Here is a 27,825-nt window from a genome sequence, read left to right as displayed (position 1 = left end):
GCTGTTGTGTTCAGAAAACCTGGATCAACTCTGTTTGTTGCAAGAGAGGTCTTGAGGGCTACTTTATCTACTGTAGTGGAATGCAGATAAAAAGATTATAAGATTTTGAATTCCGATGGAACTTGAGCCAAGCTGCATTTCCAGGCTAATGTGCAGGTGTGAACATTTGTTGGACTTTTATATGCCTCTCTGAAGTTTGCCGATCAACTATAAAACTACATGTGCTTAATTCTAGAATAGAAATACATTTAGAAAATCATATGCTTTGAGAAGATACACTCAAGACTGTATGTTTAGATGGATGTTTTCCCTAGATGTTTGTGTAAAATGTAGATTAAAAACAAAACATAGTAGAATGCATGTAAGAATAAATACTCAGTAACACTGTCCAGAAATTAGCTGCTTTTTCCTATTCATTGGGATGAATCACTCCAGGATCTTGCTCAAAAGCTCAGCAATTATAACTTTCTTGGTTAAATTCAGCATGGAGAATGAGTTCACATGGCTAATATGTTGTAACCAAATATGATTGTGTCTGGGGCTACTTCAAGATAATCACACCTTAGCTCTGCATATCCAGCCCTACTGGACTGACTCATACAAGCACACATGGCTTGCAGAGTGCAATCTATATTCCGGCTCTGAAGCACCAAGGCATACATGTCAAACTCACGACGTCACGTGACGTCGCACAACATATCGGAGCTTTTTCGCCATTGCCGGCAATGGGGTAGGTGTGGTTTCCTGGTGACGCATCTGGCCTGCAGGCCGGCAGTTTGACACCCCTGAAAGGGGTCGCGTGGCTCCTGAGTAGTTCATAAACTTAGAGATTTAGTAATTGAATAAAAAAATTACATTTCTTAAGATTTATCCCGGCAGTAAGGGAAAAAACAGTAGTTAATGTGGTAATGTACAGGTAATCCTCAACTTAACCGTTCTTTTAGTAACTGTTCAAAGTTACAATAGCACTGGAAAAAGTGACATGACCGTTTTTCACACTCATAACTGTTGCAGCATCCCCAGGGTTCATGTGATCAAAATTTGGACTGGCTCCTATTTATGACGGCTGCAGTATTCGTGTGTGTGTGTGTGTGTGTGTGTGTGTGTGTGTGTGTGTGTGTGTGTGTGATGCAAAAAACAATGGGGCAGCTAAATTCCCTTAACAGCTGTGTTACTAACTTAACAACTGCAGTGATTCACTTAACAGCTGTGGCAAGAAAGGTCGCACAATGGGGTGAAATTCACTTGAACCAACTGTCTCGCTTATCAACAGAGGTTCTGGGCTCAGGTGTGGCCCTAAGTCAAGGGCGACCTGTATTTGAGAAAAGGATAGCAAGCAGCCTCTTAAGAAAGTAATTTTGCCTGATTGTAGAACGTGTTTATTTATTTAAAAATCCATCTTTGGAGTAGTAGTTCCTCATAGATCTTTTCAGGCAGTGCAAGAAATTTGCGCTGGGCAGAGAACTGCAACAGATGAAAACAGCCTTTTCCAACCAATGGGTTCTACATGAATTACAAACTATAGCCCAGGAGTGGGGAACCTTGGCTCTTTTATGATTCGTGGACTTCAACTCCCAGAATTCCTGAGCCAGCCATGCTGAAGTTGAAGTCCATGAGTCATAAAAGAGCCAAGGTTCCCCACCCCTGCTATAGCCTGTAGTTTCCCTGCTTCTCATTGGTTGCCTGTGAAATTGGCCCATTTCCTTGCATGGGGAACCTCATGCTTTTCAGGCCCTATCTTTAGTAATCCTTTCTAGATATGTTCTGTCTGCAGTGACACAATGGCGACAGCCAGAGGCAAGTCTGATTAGTGCAGTCCCCCCTCCCCTTTTTCCCCCCTCCAGGTAATTCCATCCAATTTTACTCGTCTACAGGTAGTCCTTGACTTATAGCTATAACTGAACCCAGAATTATGGTCATAAATTGTGTTTGTTAAGCAAGTCTCCATGTAACCATGCCCAGTTTTACAACCCTTTTTACACCAATCGTTAAGTGACCCCCAAAGGGTCTTTTTTTTTTTTTGCTGGAAATCAAAAATAAACACTGATTTACGTCAAAAACATTATAAATTACATTCGCATGACTGGAATTACTGCAAACAGGTGCAAATGCAGGCCATTTGCCAAGTGCCCAGATGTGATCAAGTGGGGGTGGTGGCGGTTGTAAGTAGTTCTGGGGGAGTCTTATTGTAACTTTAAACAGTCACTAAACAACCAGTTGTAAGTCAAGGACTAACCTACTTCATAAGTTTTCCCAGTCTTCTCCAGAGTGTCAGTGATGGAAGAGCATGCATGAATTGGTCAATATTTGTGGATCTGTGGTGCCACCTGCTGGTTTCCCCTGAACTTTGTGAGAAATGGAGGCAAGATTCAGCCTCTTCCTTATTTTCATAAGCTCTGACAAAATGAAGTCCTTTCACCAAAGCTGACGATTGACCTATTGACAGCAATAAAGCTAAGAAGAAATGAGACGTATTGACGGCTGATGGATCCATACTGTTGTCCCACTCTATGTGGATTATTGTTGATTATTTCTGGCCAATCATCACCCAAAGTCCCTGAGGGTGGCTTACTCCAGAGGGAATGAAGTGTTCTCCTGAGCTGCAGACCTGCAACAAGTTCTTATGGTAACTCTTCTTCTGTTTGTAGTGTTGGTGTCCAAATCTTCCCCGAAGAAGCCTCGTGGCCGGAGCATCTTCAAGGCGCTTTTCTGTTGCCTTCGTGCACAGAATGTGGGGCAGACGGCCTTTGGCAACAGCCATGGGTTGCATAAGGAAGAGACTAACACCATTGCCAAGGTGAGGAAGTACAGGTGCAGTCACAGCTGAATCCACCCACGCACCCACCCAGAGGGTTTGCAAACGCAGTAAGTGGGCTTGGGAGCCACTTTATCTAGTAGTTCCTTTTCCTTTCTGGATTCTGGCATTCCAGAGGTTAAGTGGGTGCCCATAGGACAGACATGTCAAACACAAGGCCCGGGGGCCAGATCCGGCCCGTGAAGTGGTTTCATGTGGCCCGCGAAGCCATCCTGGAAACAGTGAGGGAACAACCCGCACTGCCTTGGCCCTGGCCCAGAGACCCTCAGATCCGTCCCACTCCTGCCCAGGCCCCCATAGGCACCCTTGATGCAAATGATGTAGAGTTGGCCACGCCCACCCAGTAGGCCATACGCACTCTAGCCACACCCACTCAGTAGGCCACGCTCACCCAGGCCATACCCACCCGGCCCCCTGAGGGCAACCGCAATGCTGATGTGGCCCTCAATGAAATTGAGTTTGACACCCCTGCCATAGGATATAACCCTCTACCTGCTTTCCCAGGCATCAAATATTCAAGTAGCTATTCTGTCTGTGAGTGTCCTTTCTTGCTTTTAATTTTCTCCCACCTGTATATCTCTCCCTTTTTTTGTTGTTGTTACACAAACAAACCCTTATAAAGGAAACACCAGGTTGTATTGAAAGCAATTGCTTTGAGAATTGTTTTGTAAATCATGGCAGCTTTTCCCAAACCAACACTTTTGTCAGTGTGTAAGGACTGAAATTCCCAGCATTTGCAACTGGGAAAGTTAAAAGCAGCAGTCTCTCAACACATCTAGAAAACGTGGTTGAGGAAGACTGTGGTATCTGTACTGGTATCTACAGAAAGTGATATAATATAGAAAGAGGAAATAAATTGCCCATAATGAAGATTGCTCTGCTTCTCCATGGGTTGGGAAGCCACACAGCTAATCACAATGGGAGAGTGTAACAGTGAAAGGCAAACCTGTTTTATCTCGAAATGGACTTCATTCTATTTACTATAATTGTGTAAGCAGACAAAAAAACCTTAAATTTACAGCTGATGACGTATACCTATCCCTTCTTTAAAACTACATCACTTAGTTGCCTTGTCTCTAAGCTGTGGATGAATAGCCTCTTTAAAAAGAGGACATTAATTTCCACTAGTAAAGGGAAAACTGCCATTATGCACAGCAAGGATAGGAAACCTTTTGGTGGGCAGGAGCGCTTAAAATCAATAGTCACCTACCCTTCGCTTTTTAAAATTTAGCCTGTGGTTTACTAAATTAAATATAAACCTAACAGAGATGCAACACACCTATTTTGCTTGTGATTTTTTTATTTTGGAAAAAAAAACCTGCCTGTAAGAGCACTGCTTAATTTCTGTCTGTTGCCCTAAATATCTGCTGCATAACTGAGGAGACGAGTGCTGCATTAACAGACTTAAAGTCCCCTTTAACTGATAAGCTTGGCTTTCCTATTCCAATGCTTAAGTGTTAAGGAGGAGAGTTACCACCATGCACATTTAAATTGGGTGAGTTGTGTTCTCAGAAAGGGAAAGTTCTCTCTCCTGTTCCTCAATACGTTGTAAAATATACTCTTAAGCCAGGGGTTGGCAACCTTGGCTCTTTTATGACTCGTGGACTTCAGCTCCCAGAATTCCTGAGCCAGCATGGCTCAGCATGGAAACTTCTCCCTTTCCCCTCAGCATGGCTGGCTCAGGAATTCTGGGAGTTGAAGTCCACGAGTCATAGCCCAGGTTGCCTACCCCTGGCTTAAGCTTTTCAAGCGTGTAGTGCCTGTAATTTTTCAGAGTTCCTTGGTGACCCTTTTTCTTCATGTGCCATGATTGTTCTGGGTGATAAATAAGTATAGTAGCGTGTGAAACCAGCCTTTGCAAGGCTGTTCCTTGTCAGAGGGAGATAGAAGGCTTTGCTGAAATTCCCTGAAGAATAGTGTCACAGTCTCATCTTTCTCATAAACCTACATCTTTGCTCTCCTCTTTTTTTTCTCCCCCCTTTTAGTCTGATCTGTTGCAGTGTCTCCAATACCAGTTTTATCAGGTATGTGTTTGTTCTAAAGGCAAGAGAGATCTGTATCTGCTCTTGAGCCAAGTCTTCATTTGCCCTCTGGAAATAAATGGCAGGCATAGGGAGTTTCCCACTGAAAGAAAATCCCTAGTAAGGGACAGCAAAGAGTGGCGTTTGGGGGGGTCCTGCTTACTGTGAATCGAGTAATGGTTCATTGTGTCTGCTGGTTTAACATTGCCAGCATTTTCGGTGAGACTTAGTTGCAGTTAGCTTCAGTTTTTATGTGATAATCCAAATAATGTGTGGGGCAGCAAGGAAGGAAAATAATGTAGTAGATACCCAGCTCTCACCTGGTGTTAACAGCCTTGCTTCTCTGTGTGTAGGTGCTCACTTATTTGTATATGTGAACAAAGGAAAATGACCCTACTCTGACTAAACAAATTTCTGTTCATCTCCTGTGAAAGGGGGGGGGGGGTCACGTTCTCTTGCTGTTGAAGAGCAAATTTCTGAGACCAGGAACGTGGCATGCTATGTAATTCAAACTCTTCCCCTGTCAGTTGCTGGTGAGGATTCACAGGGCTGAACCTTTTCCCATTTGGGATGCAGGAATTTCTTCACTCAGAGTAGAGATTGGACTACAACAAGTGTTTGTCCTGAGTAGAAAGCTAATATTCTCATAACCAGAAATGATAGAATTCAGAAATGGGTTCATCAATAGTTTTGTGTAAATGAAGTTACCGAGATACCTGGGGGATAAATACAGCAAGCTTTATCGTGGCAGTGTTTTCCTCCATTCAACAATTTGGACTTTTGCAGAACATATTCTTGACTCTGCAGACTGCTGCTCCTTTTTTGGTGTGTATACACACTCCCTTTTCCTGCCTTGTAGAGGCATCCTCCCACATGCCAGCAATGTGGATCAATGTGCTCCTGGGAAATGTAGCTGTCTGTCAAATAAATACAGTTTTCCCTGGAGGTTAAAAAATGCCATAATGAGGAATGGAGAGGCAATGAAGAGAGAAGTTGTTAACCTGTTTGCCTGAAAATTTGCAAGTTTCTGTGTGAACAGAAATGTGGAACAGTATATATTTCTTTCCTAAATTTGTAGCCCAGTTTGGCAGCAAATGGTGTTTAGGGTAGGGATCAGCAAACATTAATAAAAAAGTATAATATATTTATTAAGTATAATAAAATACAGTATAATCATAAAAATACATTTCAGTGATAAAAACAAGATAGGTGAAATAAATAAAAATTACCCAATTAATAAATACCAGTTGCAGTTTACAGACCACCTTATGACACACAAGTAGGCTTAATTTTTAAAAAAAATAAATAAATGTGCTCTCTGAACTGTAAATGGCAGTGACTACTTTGAAAAGGGATCTAATGTTTGCTGTAGAAAATTTTAATATGTCAACCCAGTATGTAAATTCAAGGCATATTCACCTGTTCATAACTGGCTTTGACCAAATGCTGCAATCTACTTGTCTGAAAGAGTATATAATATAACTCACTTCACATTTAGAAAGTTTTAAAAAAGAATTGAAAGTTAACTGGACAATGGTACATCCTTAGCCTAAAAATAAAGTCACTGAGGCTTTAAAGTGGGCACGGGGTGATTATTCGATGGAGAGATAGATAATAGAAAGATATAGGGAGCCTACAGCGTATAACACTGGAATTGTTCTACATTTTTAAAAGCATCTGTATTAATTGTACTCCTGTGATAAAAAAACAGGAAATTAAAAATAGATCTGTTAGTTAACAGCAGGCATGTCAAACACAAGGCCCGGGGGCCGGATCCAGCCCGCAAAGTGGTTTCATGTGGCTCGCAAAGCCATCCTGGAAACAGTAAGGGAATGGCCCCCACTGCCTTGGCACTTGCCCTGGTCTCATCTCCTTCTGCCAGAGACCCTCAGATCTGTCCCACTCCTGCCCAGGCCCCCATAGGCACCCTTGATGTGAAGGATGTAGAGTAGGCCATACGCACTCTAGCCACGCCCACCCGGCAGGTCATGCCCACCCTGGCCACACCCACCCGCCCCCCTGAGGGAAACTGCAATGCTGATGCGGCCCTCAATGAAATTGAGTTTGACACCCCTGGTTAACTGGAAGAAAAGCATTTTTGAGTGCAATAATCCTTGACTGAAGAGAAAATTTGTTGCTAAGGAATTCGGTCATTAAGCGAGATAACCCATGACTACAATTTGCAACATTCTCTGCTGGCTTCTTCATTGACTTTGTTTCCGCGAAGCTGGCTGGGAAGGTCTCAAATGGGGATCACATGACCCTGGGATGCTGCAGCCATCATAAATGTAAGCCACTTGCCTAAATTCTGATCATGTGACCCAAGGACACTGCAACCGTCATTAGTGCAAGGGCCAGTTGTTACATCACTGTTGTGACACCATCATAATTTCAAACAATCGCTAATTTGAATGGTTGTAAGTCAAGGATACCTGTATCTTTATTGTGGGGGTTAAGGATCTGTGAGGTCTAAAACCTGAGGTGATACGCACATTTTAAATATTTTGGGGTTGGGGTTTTTTTTGTAGGGTTTTTTTTTGGCCATGCTGTTTTTCTCTGCAAACAGGATGGATTAGTTGCTGAAGCAAGAACTTTTCAAAAGGCAAAATATTGCACTTGTTAATATAACTGCAGGAAGCTTGTTAATTATCCCTCCCAAACAGCATCATTTTTTTTCCTAAGCTGCCCAGAAGCATTTGGGAATGCATAACATATAAAGCAGACTAGGGCGGAAATTTAGAGTAAAAAGGAAATGGGATGCGATGCATGAGAACTGGGCTCAGGTAATATTTGCAAAGAAGTGCCTTAAAGCCAGCTGCCTCTGTTCCAGGAACAGAGAGCTTGATGTGGTGAAAAGATCTGTTGGATTGAAAGAGTTGCTGACAGTTGCTATGTTTGTGCACTTTTGCACAGCTGTAAGATAAAGTTTCAAAGTTAAGACTTGTAAAATTAAAACAGGATACGACACCTGTCGCAAAATGTGGTTCTTGCAGCCAGCGGAAGCTAAGCTCACGTCTCCTTTTTCTAGATTCCTGGAACATGCCTTCTCCCTGAGGTGACTCAACAAGACCAGGGCCGAATATGTGTGGTGATTGACCTGGATGAGACCTTAGTGCACAGTTCCTTCAAGGTGAAACCCTTGAGTAGCTCCCTGATTTCTGTCATATTGCATAATAGATAAACGAGGACAAGAAGACCCGGAGGGCATCCTAGAGCAGGGGAATGAAGGCTGAGGCTTCAGAGGGAACCTCTGATTTAAATTTCCTCCTGTTTGATGGCTTTCAGATATATTGGCCAACATACAGGTAGCCTTTGACCTATGATTGTAATGAAGTCTGCTCATCGTGGTCATGCGTCGTAACGGTTACAAAATGGGTTGGTCACGTGATTGGCCCGTGGTCTGGTTCTACGACCTATTTTGCTGCAGCCATTAAGTAAATTCATTGTTAAGCAGATCAGTGGTTTGCGATGGGCACAGTTTTGCCAAAAATGGGAAGTGCCACTTTTCTGCAAAATGATAATAAAATGTGGTCATGTGATTGCAGGACACCACAAACAACTGTGAATTCAGCAATGTTGCTGAACACCCAAAGTGCGGCCGTGTGGTTGCATGGGAGGCGGGAATGGAGGCTGACTATTGGAACTTTGAATCCTATTCATAAGTAACCCCAAGGTAGATCCTTTGTAACTTACAAATGGTCACTGAGCAACAGGCCTTAAATCTAGCACAACCTGTATCATACTAAAAGGAGGAGTAGTTCAGCACATCTCTTCATATATGTTCTGCCCTTGGAAGGAGTGATAATCTTACCAAAGAAGATCAAAGTTTATGCCATCACTACATCTCGTAAGCCCCAAGTAGTAGGAGCCATTTTAGAACTTACGAGTTTAGAGCTTCTTAGTGGGGGCACTGTGTTGCTTACTCTAGGTCGGTGTTTCTTAATCTCAGCAATTTAAGATGTGTGAACTTGCAACACCCAGAATTCCCCAGCCACCATGCTAGCTGGGAAATTCTGGAAGTTAAAAGTCCATGCATCTTAAATTCACAGAGGTTAAGGAACACTGAATTATATAATAACAAGTTTGGGTTGGGTGGTTCTCATCAACAAATGGGAAGAAATCTGCCAGCAGTTAGAATTAGCATGACTAAAGAATGCCCGACCCATCAGGAAATTAGGGTTTTGATACACATTGCTTCAGGCATTTAAGATGGGTCTTTTGAAAATGAGGCAAAATGCAGAGTCTTGCAATGGAAATGGAAGCAGAGCCTATTAAATAACATCTTGGGGGGAAAATCCTGGAAAGAAGTCAGGAACTACCTTTAGGCAGAACATTTGACAAGGGGGTCCTGCCGGGGAGGGGGAGAATAGCGCAGGGTTTGTTTGCCGAATTAACATGTCCCTTTTAACAAAATTCTCAGCCAATCAACAACGCTGACTTCATTGTGCCGGTTGAGATAGAGGGAACAACTCATGAGGTAAGCCTCTTGCTTTACACTGTTGGGAGTTGGATGGGTTTGGCTCTATTTCGCTCCTGGCACCAAGTGTGTGCTTAGGCCTTTTCTCTTAGCCAAGACTACCTGCACAAGAGAAGAGGAGGAAGGCCTGCGGTGAAGGCCTCAGCCTGGTTCAAGTAATCCAGGATAGGCTGTTACCAGGCAACACGGCCTATTCTTGATTACTTGTTTCAGGAGGCGGCTTCTTGCAACCTTGAAATGATCTCCCTGATTGGATGATGCAACAGCAGGAGCTTCTAGAGAGGAAAAGTCGCCAGGTGAAGAATGGCAGAGACCACCAAGGACTGTTGGGACTACATCTACATTTGTTTCAGTTCTCTGCTCCCTAAAATGTCTGAAATAATAGCTAAATAAGCCTGCAGTTGGTTTCTAACAACATAGCTTACTCCTTGCCCTATCAACAAGAGAAGCTGTTCTTGCAGTGGACTTGGCAGATTTTAAATTGGTGGGCTGTAGCAAAGGCTGGAAGTGTAACTTAAAAGATTCTGCAGATCATCATGAACCGGCCAGCTGGTGCAGCTTCTTAATAAAAAGTACACCAAGGAACCACCCACTTTAAAATAAGTAAAGGTCCTTGAGACCTTTACGCAACACGGTCCAGCAACTTGTCTCCTTGCTTCTTTTGAGGAATGTCCTTTATAGATAATATACAGCAGATTATAAAGCAGTAGCTTGAATGTACCTTTCTTGAGAACTGTGATAGCATAGCTGCTTGCTTCCAAGAGTAAATACAATTATATGATTCACGGTTCCTGTTCATATTATATATTTCATCTTCCAAAGAATTTAGGATAGGGTAGGTCAGTGATGGTGAACCTTTTAGAGACCAAGTGCCCAAACTGCAACCCAAAGCCCACTTATGGATTGCCGGGTGCTGGGTGGGCGTGGCCCATTGGGTGAGGTACCTTAGATTAAGATGTGGTATCTTCTGTTGAGTATAATAGCTGAGCAGAGACTCGAACCGAGGTCTCCCTGTCCAGTACCTCATCCAGTTCTTTCATTGGTGACACTGGGGAGGTACAGTATGAGGTTCCCTCCTAGCGATTTGCCCGTCTTCCCTTCCCTTCTTATTTTATTTGTTAGATTTATGTTCCACATTTCCTCCAGGAGCTGCTCACCTCTATGATGATCAGACACTGGATGTCTAAGGCAACCTTCCAAAATGTGGTATTTTCAAGATGCATTGGGAATGCAATTCCCAGAATTTGAAAGGGGGGAAAAAGATTTGTTGCAGCTGTTTCAGAACCTAGGCTGAGATCAATTATTATGCTTGCAAAGTTAGATTTCCAGTCCTACTAAAGTTTTTCCCCAAACCCCTTCATTCATTTGATTGAGCAAACACAGATCTCTGTACCTGGATGCTTGCCAAATAATAATAATGAATAGAGTCTGGAAATGCAGTTATTCTCCCTACGTGACTTGCCCGTGTGTGTCAGACCCTGAGGGATAAAAGAAGGCTGGGTAATGAAGGGAAGAGTATGTGGTGGGATAGATTGTGAAACAAGAATTATGGGTTGGATCCCTGACCAGAGTAAAGACAATATCTACATTTATTGCGGTTTGGAAACTCCTTTATAGACTTTTTGCATGAAACAGAAATAAACGTACTTACGATTTATGGATTTGTTGATTAGACAGAATAATTATAGAAAGAAGAGGGCTATGTTGTAACCTTAAGAGTAAGAAATAAATTTATAATGAGACTTATAACCACTGTAAAGAAGACTGGATGTTATTTCTTTGTATTTTTTTCTATTTTTCTTTTACCTTTATTTCCTTTCTTGTGTTTTTACCTTTTTTCCCCTTTGATTTCTTTCTTTCTTCTGTTTTTCTCATTTATACTAGTTTGTATTAGTTTTTAATCTTTTAAGAAAATATTTAATAAAAATTACACAAAAAAGGATTATGGGTCGAAGAAGCATTCTGCCAACTCTTTTCCATTTACCACTTCACCCTTAAAATATTTGCCATGCTTTGCATATTTTGGCAACACTGGAATTAAACCTGACCTTCAGCTATGCCAGTTATAAAGCACTCTGCAGATATAAGCAAGCACTTTATGTACCATCTCCTCACCTTTCCGTTAATCTCTAGGTGTATGTCTTGAAGCGGCCATTTGTAGATGAATTCCTGAGGCGGATGGGGGAGCTGTTTGAATGTGTGCTCTTCACAGCCAGCTTAGCTAAGGTGAGTGGGTTGCAGAAAGCTTTGCCGGACATAGGGCTTGTCTGATGCTTTCAAAGTTGCCTGGTGCTATAATAAGAAGGAAATTGTGACTTAAATTTTGTGAAATTGGTAAGATGTAATTATAGATTTGCAGGGAGTTTAAATCCTTATAACTGACCGCAGAAGGAGTGTGTGTGTGTGTGTGCATACACACACACATATATATACACACACATACATATATATGTGTGTGTGTGCATTGTGTGTATGTATATGTATATAAGTGTATATATACACACACATTTATATATATGTGTGTATGTGTGTGTGTGTGTGTATATGTGTGTGTGTGTGTGTATATATATATATATGATATATATATATATATATATATATATATATATATATATATATATATATATATATATATATATATATATATATATATATATATCTCGAGTATTTTGAACACCTTATCGGCCCAAATACGGGCCAACATTATTTGCGTATATTGATAGATAGATAGATAGATAGATAGATAGATAGATAGATAGATAGATAGATAGATAGATATACACACACGTTCCCCCGCACATGCGTGCTAGTCGTTTCCAACTCTAGGGGCCGGTGCTCATCTCCGTTTCAAAGCCGAAGAGCCAGCACTTGTCCGAGGACATCTCCGTGGTCATGTGGCTGGCATGACTAGACGCCAAAGGCACACGGAACGCTGTTACCTTCCCACCGTAGTGGTCCCTATTTTTCTACTTGCATTTTTACGTGCTTTCGAACTGCTAGGTTGGTAGAAGCTGGGACGAGTAACAGGCGCTCACTCTGCTACGCGGCACTCGGGATTCGACCCGCCAAACTGCCGACCTTCTGATCGACAAGCTCAGCGTCCTAACCCACTGAGCCACCATGTCCCTTATATATATAAAATAATAAGTTGGAAGGGACCTTGGAAGTCATCTAGTCCAACCCCCTGCTCAGGCAGGAAACCCTATACCATTTCAGACAAATGGCTGGCCAGTCTCTTCTTAAAAACTTCCAGTGTTGGAGCATTCACCACTTCTGGAGGCAGGTTGTTCCACTGGTTAGTTGTTCTAACTGTCAGGAAATTTCTCCTTAGTTCTAGGTTGCTTCTCTCCTTGACTAGTTTCCATCCATTGCTTCTTGTCCTGCCTTCAGGTGCTTTGGAGAATAGCTTGACTCCCTCTTCTTTATGGCAGCCCCTGAGATATTGGAACACTGCTATCGGGTCACCCCTCGTCCTTCTCTTCATTAAACTACACATGCCCAATTCCAGCAACTGTTCCCTATATGTTTTAGCCTCCAGTCCCCCAATCATCTTTGTTGCTCTTCTCTATACACACACGCACACACACACACACACAAATAATGATTGTCGCATATGTATGTGTGTGTGTGTGTGTGTGTGTGTGCATGTATGTATGTGTGTGTACACACACACACACACTGTCAAGGTTCTGATCAACAGAAACAAAGCTGAGCTCCGAGGCTTGTAAATTCCTCAAAGAACATGTTTATTGATACAGAGTATCGGCACTTCAAAAGTGAAACCAAGTCTGAAGAGATGCATAACAATTCCCCAATCCAAAATTAAGAAATCCCACCCCTAAGGCTATGCAAGCAACTACGTTTCCCCACTCAGCTTGTTGGCGGGCTTTTCATGAAACGCCTAGAGCAGCCGATGACCTTGGTTTCCATGAGAGAAAGTCCGAGAGAGAGAAAGTCTGTTTTGTCTAGCACAACACCTGGCTAAACACACCCACCCACCCACTCCTTGCTATGTGGCAACTAGGAATGAGAAGGAAAAAGATGGCTGCAACCATGCTCATTCTAAAGTTAACATGCACATACATATGGCAGCCTTGTTGAAGTGGGTGTTTTATAGATAATGGTTATTTTAACCACCCAAATTTCTATTTAACATGCCAAAAGTAATTCCTAGTATTGAAGTCCAACATGTTTGGAGAGTGAGGGCACAGGAAGGATTGGTGTCCTCACTGAGGCATTACCCGCCAAAATGTGGTCTAGTGGTTAAGGCACCAGGCTACAAACCAGGAGACTGGGAGTTCTAGTTCCGCCTTAAGCCCGAAAGCTGGCTGAGTAACTTTGGGCCAATCACTTTCTCTCAGCCCAGCCCACCTCGCTTAGGTGGGGAAAACAGGAAGAAAAGGAGTAATAGCTATGTGGACCACTTGGAGTGATTTATAAAAACAGGAGAGAGAGAGGGAGAAAGGTAGCCAATTCCACAAAACGTCATTTAAAAAATCAAATCAACGCCAAGTAACAAATTTTGCTTTTATGGGACCTAGTTGCAGAGGCATAGTGTTCAGATTATCCTGACTGTAATTGTTTTGTTTCTGTGCGAAAAAGCAGACTCTTCACCTCTTTTGCTCTCCTTTTGGCCAGTATGCTGACCCAGTGACTGACCTTTTGGACAAGTGTGGAGTCTTCCGGGCCCGCCTCTTCCGGGAGTCGTGCGTGTTCCACCAGGGATGTTACGTGAAGGATCTCAGCCGGCTGGGCCGTGATCTGCGCAAAACCCTGATCCTGGATAATTCTCCAGCTTCCTACATCTTCCATCCAGAGAATGCGGTGGGCAGTCCTCTCTAACCTTCCGTAAATGATGGCTAAGGAGTGGATTAATTTGTAGCTGTGATTTTGAAAGATCGCTTGGCTAAAGAAAAAAAAACATTTTAATCTGGAAGATTTTTTTTTTTAAAAAAAAAACCAATAGCGTCTTCAAGAGTTGTTCCCTTGCTTCTCCCTTTTAAGGTGGTGTTTATTGTGACGTTTGCATTCTTGATCCAAATACAAATGACGGTCTGCTTTGGGAGTGACATTCCCTCTTCACTGACCGAAAAGGGGACAGTGCTTCTATTCAGATTCCTAGCCAGACATTTATAGGAATAGCGTTGTGGCAGTTGCTAATCTTCTTCATTGCCTCATCGTTGCAAGACTTTAGTCTTCATGTAGAGATGACTGAGAAATTCTCAAGTCCCTCCTCTGATTCCTTTCCCAGTTTACTGAATGGTGTCCTACACACCAAGATTATAATCAAAAAGATTCCCTCTCCTTGACTGGCGTTCCTACAGCCACTGTGTAGCTCAGGGCTAGGCATCCTTGGCTCTTTTATGACTCGTGCACTTCAACTCCCAGAATTCCTGAGCCAGCCATGCTGTGGGGAAAGGGAGAGGTTTCCAAGCTGAGCCATCCTGGCTCAGGCATTCTGGGAGTTGAAGTCCACGAGTCATAAAAGAGCCAAGGTTGCCTATCCCTAGTCTAGCTTCTTGCATTTTAAAGTGGCATCATCCCAGTAACAGGCCATTTTGTTTCCCTTTTTAATATTTTGAAATATCTTCCCTTTTCTTAAAACCAACTTCAAGCAGTTCTCAGATTTCACTCTCTGGTGTAGGAAGACTACTATCACTTCTAGCTAGGCAGGGATTTATTTTTTTTCTTCCTTTCTCAAAACGTAAGGGCCAGGGCCCATCCAGCTGAAACTGGATTGGAAGGAGAATTAAAACAGAAATACCTCCCCCCCCCGCCGCTTATTCACACAATCCATAATGAAGTAGTGGAATTCATTGACACAGTACATGCTAATAGGCACTAACTTGGACAGCCTTTAAAAGGCTTGACTAAATTCCTGAAAGGCAGGTCTCAAGGGTGATTGGTCTTAAGAATCTCAACATGGCCTCCCAACTTTGGAGCAACATATCCCCAAATGCCCATTACAGGGGGGGGAGAGCAGGGAAGTTTATATCTTCATCTCTAGCTTACTAGGTCTCCCAGAGCATCTGTTGATCACTTTGAGAAACTAGCCTTGGCCTGACCCAGTAGGGACCAAAGGGAGTGTAGCCAAGAGTTAAATAATTGAGGTTACATTTTAATAAAGGTAAAGGTTCCCCAACTCTAGGGGCCGGTGCTCATCTCCGTTTCAAAGCCGAAGAGCCAGCGCTTGTCCGAGGACGTCTCCGTGGTCATGTGGCTGGCATGACTAGACGCCAAAGGCGCACGTAACGCTGTTACCTTCCCATCGTAGCGGTCCCTATTTTTCTACTTGCATTTTTACGTGCCTTCGAACTGCTAGGTTGGCAGAAGCTGGGACAAGTAATAGGCGCTCACTCTGTTACGCAACACTCAGGATTCGACCCGCCAAACTGCCGATCTTCTGATCGACAAACTCAGCGTCCTAACCCACTGAGCCATTTTAATGCCACTCCCCAAATCCTAAGTTTTGCCTGGGCTGCTTTACTTTTCCAAAATACGATGCCCTGTTCCCTGCCTGCATGCCTTTGATTGATTTCTCTTTTATCTTCCTGACTGTCCTGTAGGTGCCAGTCCAGTCTTGGTTTGATGACATGACAGACACTGAGCTGCTGAACCTGATTCCTGTATTTGAGGAGTTGAGTGGAGCAGAAGATGTCTACACCAGCCTCGGCCAACTAAGGGCACCCTAACATTTTCCTAGTGCTGTGGCCACTGGGGAAACTACTTTTTTTTTCACTCTGTGCCTTCAGTATTGGCCAGGAGGGAAAGGGAACAGTGCAATTGCTCCCCATCACCCTGCCACAAGGCAGATACAAGCACTTTGGAGGCAATAATCTGCCTGGCTGCCTTCTGTGCAATGCCAGAGCAGTTTCCAACCAGGGTATGGCTGGATGCTAGAGCTTCTAGCCTTTCCATCAAGAGCAGGGACATCCAAAATAACCCCCCCCCCCCAATTCCCAATAGTGCTAGTATCTATGCACTGCAGCCCAACCTTTAGGGGCTTCCTTCCTTCCTCCCTCCCTCCCTCCCTCCCTCAAGGCAATGCCAAATATTTTGGATGGATTCTTTAAAAGGTACATCCTCCTCACTTGCTTTTACATATTCTTGGCAGTGCTTCTTGGACAGCCCCCAGGCGAAAATATGTGGAGGCTGGTCATCTCTTGGCAGGGAGTCAGGATGGCCTCCTTTGTACTCTTGGATATTTCTGCTTTTGCCTGATCTTCTGATGCAGGATCTTTCTGGGTTGTTTTGAAGTGGTTGCTTTCTTTGCCTGGTTGGTGAAGCTACCTTTGCTTCACACCTCCAGCCCTCATTGCCCCTGCTGGCTTTGGGAAATCCTTTCTTACGTGTGTGTGTGTGTGTGTGTGTGTGTGTGTGTGTGTGTTTTAACATTCTGTCTTGCAGTTGTGTTTTGCCTGGGATGAAAGGTGAGATCCATGGACATAGAAAAACCCTTTGCAACGATCCCCCATAGCATTAGTGAGGACAGAGCTAGCCAGTCCCACCAATGCCACACTCCTTATTTGCTCAAAGATTGAAGTGTCCCTGCACTCCAGCTTTAATCTGTTTCTTTGGGGAGGGGGGAAGGGGAGGGAGTGATTTCATTGCCTTAAACGGCACCCAGTTAGGAGGCCGCCGGGTCAGTAGGATGCCTATCCTCAACCCAGTTCTTCCACTGTCTTTCAGTGTGAACGGTTGCCTGGAAGATGGAAGGATTCTGATGTTTGTCCCCTGGTGGTTTTTACCTCGCTTGATGATGCTGAAGGCATAACTTCCCACTTGGGATTTGCTCTAGGTTCCATCGCCGTGAGGACACAGTCCTCAGCCCCTTGGAAGGTGACAATGAGTTGGGGATGAATCTATTAGGAGCTAGGAGACTTTCCATGTACGCACACGCCTGCTTCATATCATTTGCCTTAACAACTGCCTTGCTGTCTCTGTGCTGCAGCTGCTTGGCAGCAAGCAACTGTCCCTCTCCTATTTCCTGCTCTCCCCCACCCCCACCCCCCAAAATACATTTTCAGCTGGTTTCAGCTCCAAGCAACCAAAAGTAGTTGGAGATTTTTTGTTAATATTTATATTGCAGGGAGTGGACATTGGTTTTATTCTTCCTAGTGTTCAGGTCCTCCTGTCTTCTCGAACTGTGCCCGACATAACCGTGGAACGTGTGTTTCTCGAGGGCCACTGCAAACAAGGGGAACCAGATGGATCAACAAGGCCAGCTTGCTTTTTTTTTCCCCCCTTCCTTTTTCTCCACCATCGGCGAGACGTTGCAAGGGAATCTGGGTTTAGGCAGTGTGGGGCTGGTAGCAAAGAGGGGTAGAGTCCAGGGGGGCGGGTTCTTTTAAAAAAAATAAAAATAAAAAAAATAGTGCTGCCTTATTGGCTAAGAAGGGGGTGGCGGGCAAGTTGCAAGTCATCTCATCCCCTCGGGACCAAAGCTTTGAGCTCTGCTATTCGGTCGACCAGCCAACTGTTAGCCTGACCAACCTGCTACTTTATATTTTCATCCTTGCTCTAAGTGTGCCGATTGGTTTTCAGTGGAGTCCTGAAGACTGTGTGTGCAGACTTAAGTCAAACTTCAGTCAGTTTTTGAGCGGAATGGGCCCTGCTGCCCGATTTTTTTTTTTTCCTGGCTTCATTTTTCTGGTCCTGTTTGGTCTCCCTTGCTAAGGGTCTGGATTCCTGTGTTTGGGGGAAGGCCCGAGCGGGGATAGGTTTCCAATTTCAGAGACCAACAAACAAGGAAGTTCTTTCCCTCCCTTGCAGTTCAGCCAACTGCTGCTTACGCACACAAGCCGGGAGGAGCTGTTAAAAGTTAATGAATGTTGGAAAGAACAAACCGTTTTTGTTTTCCCTTCCTAGTCTCACAGCTTTGTTTTTGCTTTTGTGCCAGCCGAAGACCCAATTGCCTCTCTCTTCCTTCCTCCTTCTCATGCCAGCAGCTGCCCCAGCCCTTTCTTCACGATGAAACAGGTTTCTAGTCCTTTGTTGGACGGAGGTTAGATGCTGCCCCCTGAAGGGAAAAAAGAAAAAAACCCAATTCCCAGTAATCTTAGCCAGTATGGTCATTGCTGAAGGATGCTGGGGATTGTAGTCCAACGTACTCTACATTTGCTGCAGAAGTAACTGGGTGGGATTACGATGAGAAGAAGGCAGCCCATTTATTCTCCTCTCTTTAAGTTACAGTGGGCAACATCACAGTCCTGGTGTATGAGGGATCTGTATGAAACGAGTCCGATCTGAAATAGGCAGATTTGGGGGATATTTGGTTTAACCAAGGTCGGCAAAGAAGTAGGTTGCTGAGAGTCACGCGGACGTGGTGATGAATCCCTTTGGACAATCCTGCATGGAGGGAAAAACAGTGGCTGTAGGACTTCAGTATGTAGCAGTGTGCCTGCCATGTTGCCCAGAAATGCTCCTTCCCACTCTTGAGTCAAGATTGTAAATCATGTTTTAGAGCCATAAGGATTCCTGGGTCCAAACTACCATTGTTGGGATTGTGCCTTGATTGAACCATGGTTAATGAGGGTAGAAGTCCAGCCAGGAGGCGGCCCCAGCACTTTACCAGGGCCATGCCTTCAATGGCTGCCCCATGTACTGACTACACTAAAGATACATACACACACAAATCTATCCACGCTTGTTATGGTACCTTTTTACATCCAGTCATGTTTGGTGCTCCCATTTCATACAAGAAGTGGAAGCTGTTGGCCTTTGAAGGGAAAGAGCCTCCAGTCTTTCCCTTCTCCTTTCCCTTCTCGTTAAACTGTACAAATTTATTACATGTCCACACTTGCTGGGTTTTGTTTTTTTTTTGTTTTTTTAAATGTTTTAATTGAGAAAAAAAATATCCCAAAACTTGAAGCTGGCACTTGTTGCCATTATGAACTCTTTCTATTTTTGGAATCTTTGTATTAACTGCAATTAAAGAAATAAAAAGAGATCAAACGGTGTCTTCATTAAGCGTTTGAGTGGGTGCCTCTCTGAGGGGGAAAAACAGAATTAAGGTTTTGTAGCTGTGCAGGTAAGTATAATGCCAAATCTTTACAGTATTCAGTGGAGAAATGCACAAAAGCTGCACAAAAAGGCTGGTTCTCATAGAGTGACTGCCGCGTCAGGCAATGGATGTATGCATGTACAGTGGGACAAAATAGTATTTAGTCAGCCCCCAATTGTGCAAGTTCTCCCACTTAAAAAGATGAGAGAGGCCTGTAATTTTCATCATACAGTTGCAACAAAAAGTATGTGAACCCTTTGGGATTACGTGGAGTTTTGCATGAATTGGCCATAAAATGCGCTCTAAACATCATGCAAGTCACAACAATAGAAAAACACAGTCTGCTTAAAATAATACTACACAAACATTAGCTGTTGTCATGTTTTAATTGAACATAAGATGGAAACATTCACAGTGCAGGGTGGAAAAAGTATATGAACCTTTGGACTTAATAACTGGTTGACCCTCCTTTGGCAGCAATAACCTCAACCAAACGTTTCCTGTAGTTGCAGATCAGACCTGCACAACAATCTGGAGTAATTTTGGACCACTCTTCTTCACAAAACTGTTTCAGTGTAGCAAATTCTTGGGATGTCTGGTGTGAATTGCTTTCTTAAGGTCATGCCACAGCATTTCAATCAGGTTGATGTCAGGACTCTGACTGGGCCACTCCAGAAGGCGTATTCTGTTCCGTTGAAGCCATTGTTTTGTTGAATTACTTGTATGCTTTGGGTCATTGTCCTGTTGCATCACCCATCCTCTGCAGAGCTTCAGTTGGCGGACAGATGGTCGTACGTTTTCCTGCAAAATGTCCTGATAAACGAATTCATTTTCCCATCGATGACAACAATCTGTCCAGGCCCTGAGGCAGCAAAGCAGCCCCAAACCATGATGCTCCCTCAGCCATGTTTTACAGTGGGGATGAGGTTTTGATGGTGTGCTGTGCCTTTTTTCCTCCACACATAGCGTTGTGTGTTTTTCCTAAACAACTCAATTTTGGTTTCATCTGTCCACAGTATATTTTGCCAGTAGTGCTGTGGAACATCCAGGTGCTCTTTTGCAAACTTCAAACGTGCTGCAATATTTTTTTTGGACAGCAATGGCTTCCTCCGTGGTGTCCTCCCATGTACTCCATTCTTGTTTAATGTTTTCCTTATTGTAGATGTGTCAACAAAAATGTTAGCATGTGCCAGAGATTTCTGTAGGTCTTTAGCTGACACTCTAGGATTCTTCTTTACCTCATTAAGCATTATTCGCTGTGCTCTTGCAGTCATTTTTACAGGACAACCACGCCTAGGGAGAGTAGCAACTGCTAAACTTTCTCCATTTATAGACAGTCTGTCTTACTGTGGACACATGAACATCAAGGCTTTTGGAGATACTTTTGTAACCCTTTCCAGCTTCATGCAAGTCAACAATTCTTGATCGTAGGTCTTTTGAGAGCTCTTTTCTGTGAGGCATGGTTCACATCAGACAGTGCTTCTTGAGACCAGTAAACCCAAAAGAGGTTTTCTGTTTTTAAAGGGCAGGACAGCTGTCAGCCACACATCCAATATCATCACACTGATTGGAGTCAAGGTTGGCTCACTCCTGGCTCCAGTTAGCTCTTGGAGAAGTCATTAGGCTAGGGGTTCACGTACTTTTTTCACCCTGCACTGTGAATGTTTACATGTTATGTTCAATTAAAACATAACAACAGCTAATGTTTGTGTAGTATTATTTTAAGCAGACTGTGTTTTTCTATTGTTGTGACTTGCATGATGTTTAGAGCGCATTTTATGGCCAATTCATGCAAAACTCCACGTAATCCCAAAGGGTTCACATACTTTTTCTTGCAACTGTAGGTATACCTCAACTATGAGAGACAAAATGGGGGGAAAGAATCCAGGAAATCACATTGTAGGATTTCTAACGAATTAATTCATACATTCCTCGGTAAAATAAGTATTTGGTCACCTACAAACAAGCAAGATTTTTGGCTCTCACAGACCTGTAACTTCTTTAAGAGGCTCCTCTGTCATCCACTCGTTACCTGTATGAATGGCACATGGTTGAACTTGTTATCAGTATAAAAGACATCAGTCCACAACCTCAAACAGTCACACTCCAAACTCCACTATGGCCAAGACCAAAGAGCTGTCGAAGGACACCAGAAACAAAATTGTAGACCTGCACCATGCTGGGAAGACTGAATTTGCAATAGGCAAGCAGCTTGGTGTGAAGAAATCAACTGTGGGAGCAATTATTAGAAAATGGAAGACATACAAGACCACTGATAATCTCCCTCGTTCTGGGGCTCCACACAAGATCTCACCTAACCTCTGTCATTGCCAACAAAGGGTATATAACAATGTATTGAGATGAACTTTTGTTATTGACCAAATATTTATTTTCCACCATAATTTGCAAATAAATTCATTAGAAATCCTACAATGTGATTTCCTGGATTCTTTCCCCCATTTTGTCTCTCATAGTTGAGGTATACCTATGATGAAAATTACAGGCCTCTCATCTTTTTAAGTGGGAGAACTTGCACAATTGGTGGCTGACTAAATACTTTTTTGTCCCACTGTATAAAGAACCCGATGCAAAAACTGCTTTTGATTCCCCCCTCAATTTGCATAATTCAGCTGCCAGTCGTAACTGAAGGCCAAGTATAATTATGTTAAGCTCAGTTTCAACGTCATCTAATAATTGTTGATTTATAAATAAAACAGGTATAATTCTGCCAGATGATATAGACGTAGGCCTGCTTTCCCTTTTCCAACCTAGTGTTCTTCAGCTAGATCTGACAGTCCCAGTTTGCCCAACCAATAGGCCAGCATTTGGATTGGTGAGGGAGGATGGGAACATTTGAGATACGCCACCTGGCTTGTCAATTGCGTTTTGGGGTTTGGAAGGCTTGTTCCCATAACTACTCATCCTTTGGAGTTTCAGTGAGCCTTCAGGCAACCTCTATGAACCATGTAAGCATTGATGGGACTCTACCTAGTTTGAAACTTGAGCCAAACAAATAAGCATCACCCTGCAAAGACCCGGAAGTAAAAACTGAGAGTTAGTTCTCGGTTGTTTCTGTGTTTTATATTCTTAATTTCTGCCCAAAGAGATCCTGACAGTGTTGGGAATGAGGTCATTTTCCATCACAAGTGGTTCTAGAAGTGCCTGGTTCAGAAAGAGACTTTCCCTCCCACAATCCAAATTCTTTAGTTGAACTTTCTTGGTACCCCCATTGCAGAGTTGAGTAGAACCAGACTCTGGGAGAAAGGATTGTGGGGTTGTTGTTTTTTTCCATCAAGAGGAAAAGTCCATAGTGCAAGAGGGGAGAAATTTAATGCGATTGAGGTACTTTTCTTGTACGATCTGTACAAAGTTCCCTTCGTTTTTTCAGCTGTGAGGCAGAGCTGGATGGGGCTAACAATACATTAGCCAATTTCAAGAGCTGGGGTGGGGGGGGCAGAGAAGCACTCCTTGTAAAGGTCTGGAAGTGGTAGAAGCTAAGAAGCCTGGAGATCTGCATTTAGCTCACAGGCTAAGGCTACCCAGTCCCTCTTGATAACTCTAAGCTAGGTACAGGGAGTGAGTAAAACACCAGTAGTTGGTTTATTCATCCATTCAATTTGGATGCTGCCTGATTGTAAGAGCAACATTAAAACCAACAAAATATGAAAAATCCACCCATGTGGATAAAAATAATTGCAAAATAAGTGTAATGGTATGGTCCAAGTAACAGATATAATTACAAACCAGTATCCCATCCTCTCTATCCAAAATCCTGGTAAATATTCCAAGTTTTCAAGGCCTTCCAAAAAGGCATCAGGAAGGGGGATCATATGGATCTTGGGTGGGACCCTATTCTAACGGGCAACTCAGCTTTCCTGCTTCCTGAAATACAACAGACTTGGAACGAGCCACCTTAATAGATCATATTATACAGGCAGAAACCAAGGAAGACCAGTGGTTTTTCAAATAACCAGGGCCTGCCACCTAGGGCTTTGTAGGTAATAACCAGCACCATGAGCTGCACTTGGAAACAGACAACTAGTCTAGTTCACAGAGCAGAAAGATGTCATATGAGCAAGCTGAGGCAATATTATCGCTGCTTGTAGCACTGTGTTGTGGATCAGTTGAAGCTTCGGAATGGTCTTCAAAAGCAGCCCCACGTAGAGCATGTTGCAATAATTGAGCCGTGAGGTGACACGGTGTGAGTTCCTGGAGAGCTGACTGATCCAGGAAAGGATGCAACTGATGCACCGATGGAGTTGTGCAAACACCCTCTTGGCCACAGCAGCTACCTGCTTTTCAAGCAGAAGCTGTGAGTATGGGAGAGCCCTGAAGTTGCGCGCCATTCCTGACCAGGGAGATGTGACCCCATTGAGGAGAAGATAGAAAATCCCTGTGCCTGGACAGTCCCAACAGTCGCAGCCCCTCACTCTGCAGTTAGTTTCTCCCCAGTCAACCTCCAATTGATAGTGACTTATATTTGCCCAAAAGTAAGTCAAGAAGGTGGCTTCATTCTGGCAGTTTAAAGTTTGATCTAGACACAGAAGAAGAAGAAGGGGAAGGAGGGGAGGAGGAGGAGGAGGAGGAGGAAGAAGAAGAAGAAGAAGAGGAAGAAGAAGAAGACAAGAAGAAGACAAGGAGAATTATTATTATTATTATTATTATTATTATTATTATTATTATTATTATTATTATTATTATTTTAACAGCCTCACGTGGCTAGCCTGGGATGAAAAGATACAGTTGGGTAACATCTCCATACTGATGATATGAACATCATTAGCAGAGTTCCACTGGGAACTATTTGCAAAGAAAGGAAGACAACCACTACAGTTTGATGCCCCCAAATCCCAACTATTCTCGATCCAGCATGGATTGAGGGAGGCTTCAAAAATATAGTCCCATTTCTGGCTATTGGCTCTTCTTCCCTGCAAGATGAGCTGCTCTACTGTCTTTTGCATTTCATTTCCCAGCAAACCACTTTAATGTAGTTTAATGCCATATCCCTTCCTGCTTCCATTTTGTTGCATTATTGATGCAGCCCTGCACTTCAGAAAAATCAATGGAAAACTGGGATGGCAGCAACAGAGAGAGGGCTGGCCTAGGAACCCCTATAGCTCCTCCTAGTTCAAGGTTTTCAACGACGACAATTCAAAAAAAAAAGTGTTTTCCCTACATGAATCCAAGTCATTGGATAAGGCCGGCTCCGTTTGGACCAGGCAGCTCATAGGCAGGCGGGATGCAAATGTAATCAAATCTGTATGAGCTGGCCTGGATCCTCTGGTCAGAGGCTGCTCTGAGTGGGAAGGGTCCATTTTCTCTGCCTTGCAGCCTCAGCCCTAGAGAGAAGTGCAAATAACTCCAGCAAATTCTTGGTAAGTGCGGCTTGATTTATGGGGTGGTTAAAGCTGTGCCTAGGAGGACGATGGGAAAGAGTAGGAGGAGATGGAGACCCTCCATAAGGGATGAGTATCAAGCTAAGCTGATGGAAATGGTTGTTGTTTTTTCCTAGAACAGCCCCAGGAGAAAAATCAGACTGAAGAAAAAAGTGGCGAGGTTCTTAAAAACGCGAGCAGTTAACTCGCAGTGCAGTCTTAGGCGTATTTGAGCCCCACCAAAGGCTGCAGCCTTAAGAGGGCCTGGAGAGATTCCAGGCAATCCACTGAACTGTGAGAACAGAATTAGAATATATTTCTTTAAGCAAATTAAGTCTCCGAAATAGGTGTGGGCTTGTTGTGGCCATTGCCTTAAATAGGATCCACTTTGTATATCCTCAAAGGCCCTCTGTTTGCTGGGATGTCATTTGCTACAAGGTTGAAACTGGGATATGAAGCCAGGGTCAGAGAAAGAATTTGGGCTCAGCTACCTTCAGCTCCATGTGGTTGTGTGAACACATGCCTGATATGAATCGAGCTTTGGCATCCAGTAAGTGACATTTTTGTCTGCCCGCATCTGAGGTTGATTAGTGGCTCTTTGAATATTCCTCAGACAGCTCTGTATTTATTTATTTATTTATTTATTTATTTATTTATTTATTTATTTATTTATTTATTTATTTATTTATTTAGTCAAGTCATACGGCTGCTCATCTCATAAATGCGACTCTTAGCAGCTGATAATGCCTTAAAACTAAAAAAAAACCACGTTAGCGAAGGATAAAAATCTACCACGGACACTAAGGGAAACACCAATCGACGGAAACATTCTAATAGGCCATTTAACCTCCCCAGCCCAGGGCCTGGAGCACACCCAGGTCTTCAATGGTTTCGAAAAGACCAGCAGGATCAGGCCCAATCTGATCTTGGGGGATGGGGGGGTGGGGGTTGGTGTATCAGAGGGCAGGCGCTGGAATAAAGTCTAAATGTACTAAGAGGGACGGGGTATACTCAATCCAATCGGATTCATTCTTACTGCAAGTTTTACATTTGGAAGACTGCGATATATCGGAACCAAAAAAAAAAAAAAAAGCTAGCTGATAGAAAACAAGGGAAAGAGTATGGAGCAGAGAAAATTTACTTGAAGGGCAAACTTCAGCACTTGGTAGAGAGATTACAGCCAAGCCTGCCAAACCTTCCGCTCAGGGCAAAACAATGAGATCAGACTTTTGCTTTGAGAAAAGCAAATGGAAGATGTGAAGAAGCCAGATTAATCAGCTTGATTACAATGAACGCCAAGCCCATTCTCCGATATTTGTTTTGATAGCAGAAAGCTTTTCAAATTTGACTGACCACAATGATTCTGCTTTTTTGTTACTTTTGAGCTGACTAAGCTCCTTCCAGAATATTAAAAGCTGTAGCGGCTTTTAAAATATGCACCGGTGGCTTCAGACTTTATACCAATTTGATTATCGTACCTTCTTCTCCCAAGGCTCCTCATTCTCCCGTGGGCATCCTTAACTTTTGCTGTGCTGGCATTTGAATAGCAATTCTCCAGAGGACTATGTCAGAGCTAAATCAGACAATACTGTCTCCTATGCACAATTTTCCACCACCCTCTTCTTTTTTTTCCAAATTTAATCAGCCCGTGTTAATAGAAGGTTAGGAAGAAGAAGGAGCTGTCTTATATTGTATATCAAAAATACTGATCTCTCCAGTCCAGCAATAGTGGATACAGTTTGACATTGGTTCCCCAGAATTTTCCAAGTGTTCTAAACCGCTCTTGGAATGAATGGATTCCTCCTAGACCTAGAATATTCTATATGAAAGGCAGGTATTCCACCGTTGAGCAATGCCTGTTCCCTCTCTAGCATTCGCTAAATTCTAACGATTGGAAATGGTTGCACAAGACAGAACAGAGATCCTTGGTGCTCTCCGAGCTTGTTTTCTTGCAAATGTTTCATTAGCCAAAGTGGGTAACATCATCAGTGCTCCAAAGATGTTACTTAGTTTGGTGATAAAACTTCTGCAAGAAAACCACCCAGCTCTGAGAGCATCAAGGACCCCACAGTTCAACTCTGAGATACAAATAATATTTTTCAGAAATCCATGTGTTACATTTTCTGAAAAGATACATTGTATAAAAACAGAGAAATGTCCCCCTCCAACACACACACACACACACACACACACACAAACACACACACACACACACACACACACACACAAGATAGGAGGTAGAGCAGGTAATCTAGCACAGATGATGTTACGTAGCTAAGCTAATGAAATGTCCGCACTAAAACTGAACTGAGCACCATTTCAACCCGGTGCTTCAAATATTCTCCTTTATCAGTAAACATAAACAGGAGTGGGCGGCCTATGTCCCTTCATGCTGAACCACAGTTCCCAGCATTCCTCACCACTGGTTACACTAGTTGAGGATGTTGCAAGCTGTAGTTCAGTAACACTGAGAAACCCATAGAGTGGAGCATGCAATCAAAGCAGTAAATCATCGTAACAAAGTAGATGAGTACATAAATGCGAAATGAAACCAATAGATATGACAAGCCACTTATGGTGTGTTACCGCAAGTGGGGGAAAAGGAAATATCTGACACCCTGGGGGGGGGGAATCAGCATTGGTTCAAGTCACACCTTTGGGAGAGAGTTAATTCTACAAGCAGAGCATTGAGAAAAGGAAGGATGACTTTCTTCCTTAAGTGCTTAAGTAGCTTGTAGTATTGTAACAGATTAATACAAAGCAGATTACCTTTGCCTGGAGAAAATATCTGAAGCTATTAAGGACATAGTACATAAACACCCAAAGTCCTCTGGCATTTTAAAAAAACCCTCCTCTCTGGAAATTCTATGAATGTTTTGAGATAATAGGTTATCCCTACATGGAATACACACCACCAGATTGCCAGATTTCTTTGCTGGATCCCACTGGGAATTGCTCTCAGAACATCCTACAGAGCCACCACTTGTGTTATTGTGGTAACAGGGAACAGGAACATCTGATGCAAGACCTTGATGGAGTTACTATATGATTCTTTGTTGTTTCTAGATTCTAGATTCTGCGTACATGTGAATTCAGTAACTGGTGCTGAGCAACTTCATTGCTTCCAAAGTTAT

General features: G+C 43.2%; 1 protein-coding gene across 2 annotated transcripts in view; it reads left to right on the top strand.

Annotated features, from left to right (window-relative positions):
• CTDSP2 (CTD small phosphatase 2) overlaps positions 1-19,278 on the top strand; it is a 54,883-nt gene extending 35,605 nt beyond the window's left edge. The window contains exons 2-8 of one of the 2 annotated variants that reach the window (XM_083355047.1): positions 2,649-2,797; positions 4,801-4,839; positions 7,865-7,966; positions 9,257-9,313; positions 11,447-11,539; positions 13,952-14,137; positions 15,880-19,278. In XM_083355047.1, the coding sequence (XP_083211173.1) occupies positions 2,649-2,797; positions 4,801-4,839; positions 7,865-7,966; positions 9,257-9,313; positions 11,447-11,539; positions 13,952-14,137; positions 15,880-16,005 (752 nt within the window). In that variant the 3' untranslated portion in view covers positions 16,006-19,278. The remainder of the gene's footprint in view (positions 1-2,648; positions 2,798-4,800; positions 4,840-7,864; positions 7,967-9,256; positions 9,314-11,446; positions 11,540-13,951; positions 14,138-15,879) is intronic. The other variant, XM_083355048.1, reaches the window with a different exon arrangement.
• Positions 19,279-27,825: the final 8,547 nt, after the last annotated feature.

This window comes from Vipera ursinii, assembly GCF_947247035.1.
Source record: "Vipera ursinii genome assembly, chromosome: 2".
Classification (NCBI taxonomy): Eukaryota; Metazoa; Chordata; class Lepidosauria; order Squamata; family Viperidae; genus Vipera; species Vipera ursinii.
Note: the sequence above shows the minus strand (reverse complement) of the source record. Positions and strands in the feature narration are given on the sequence as shown.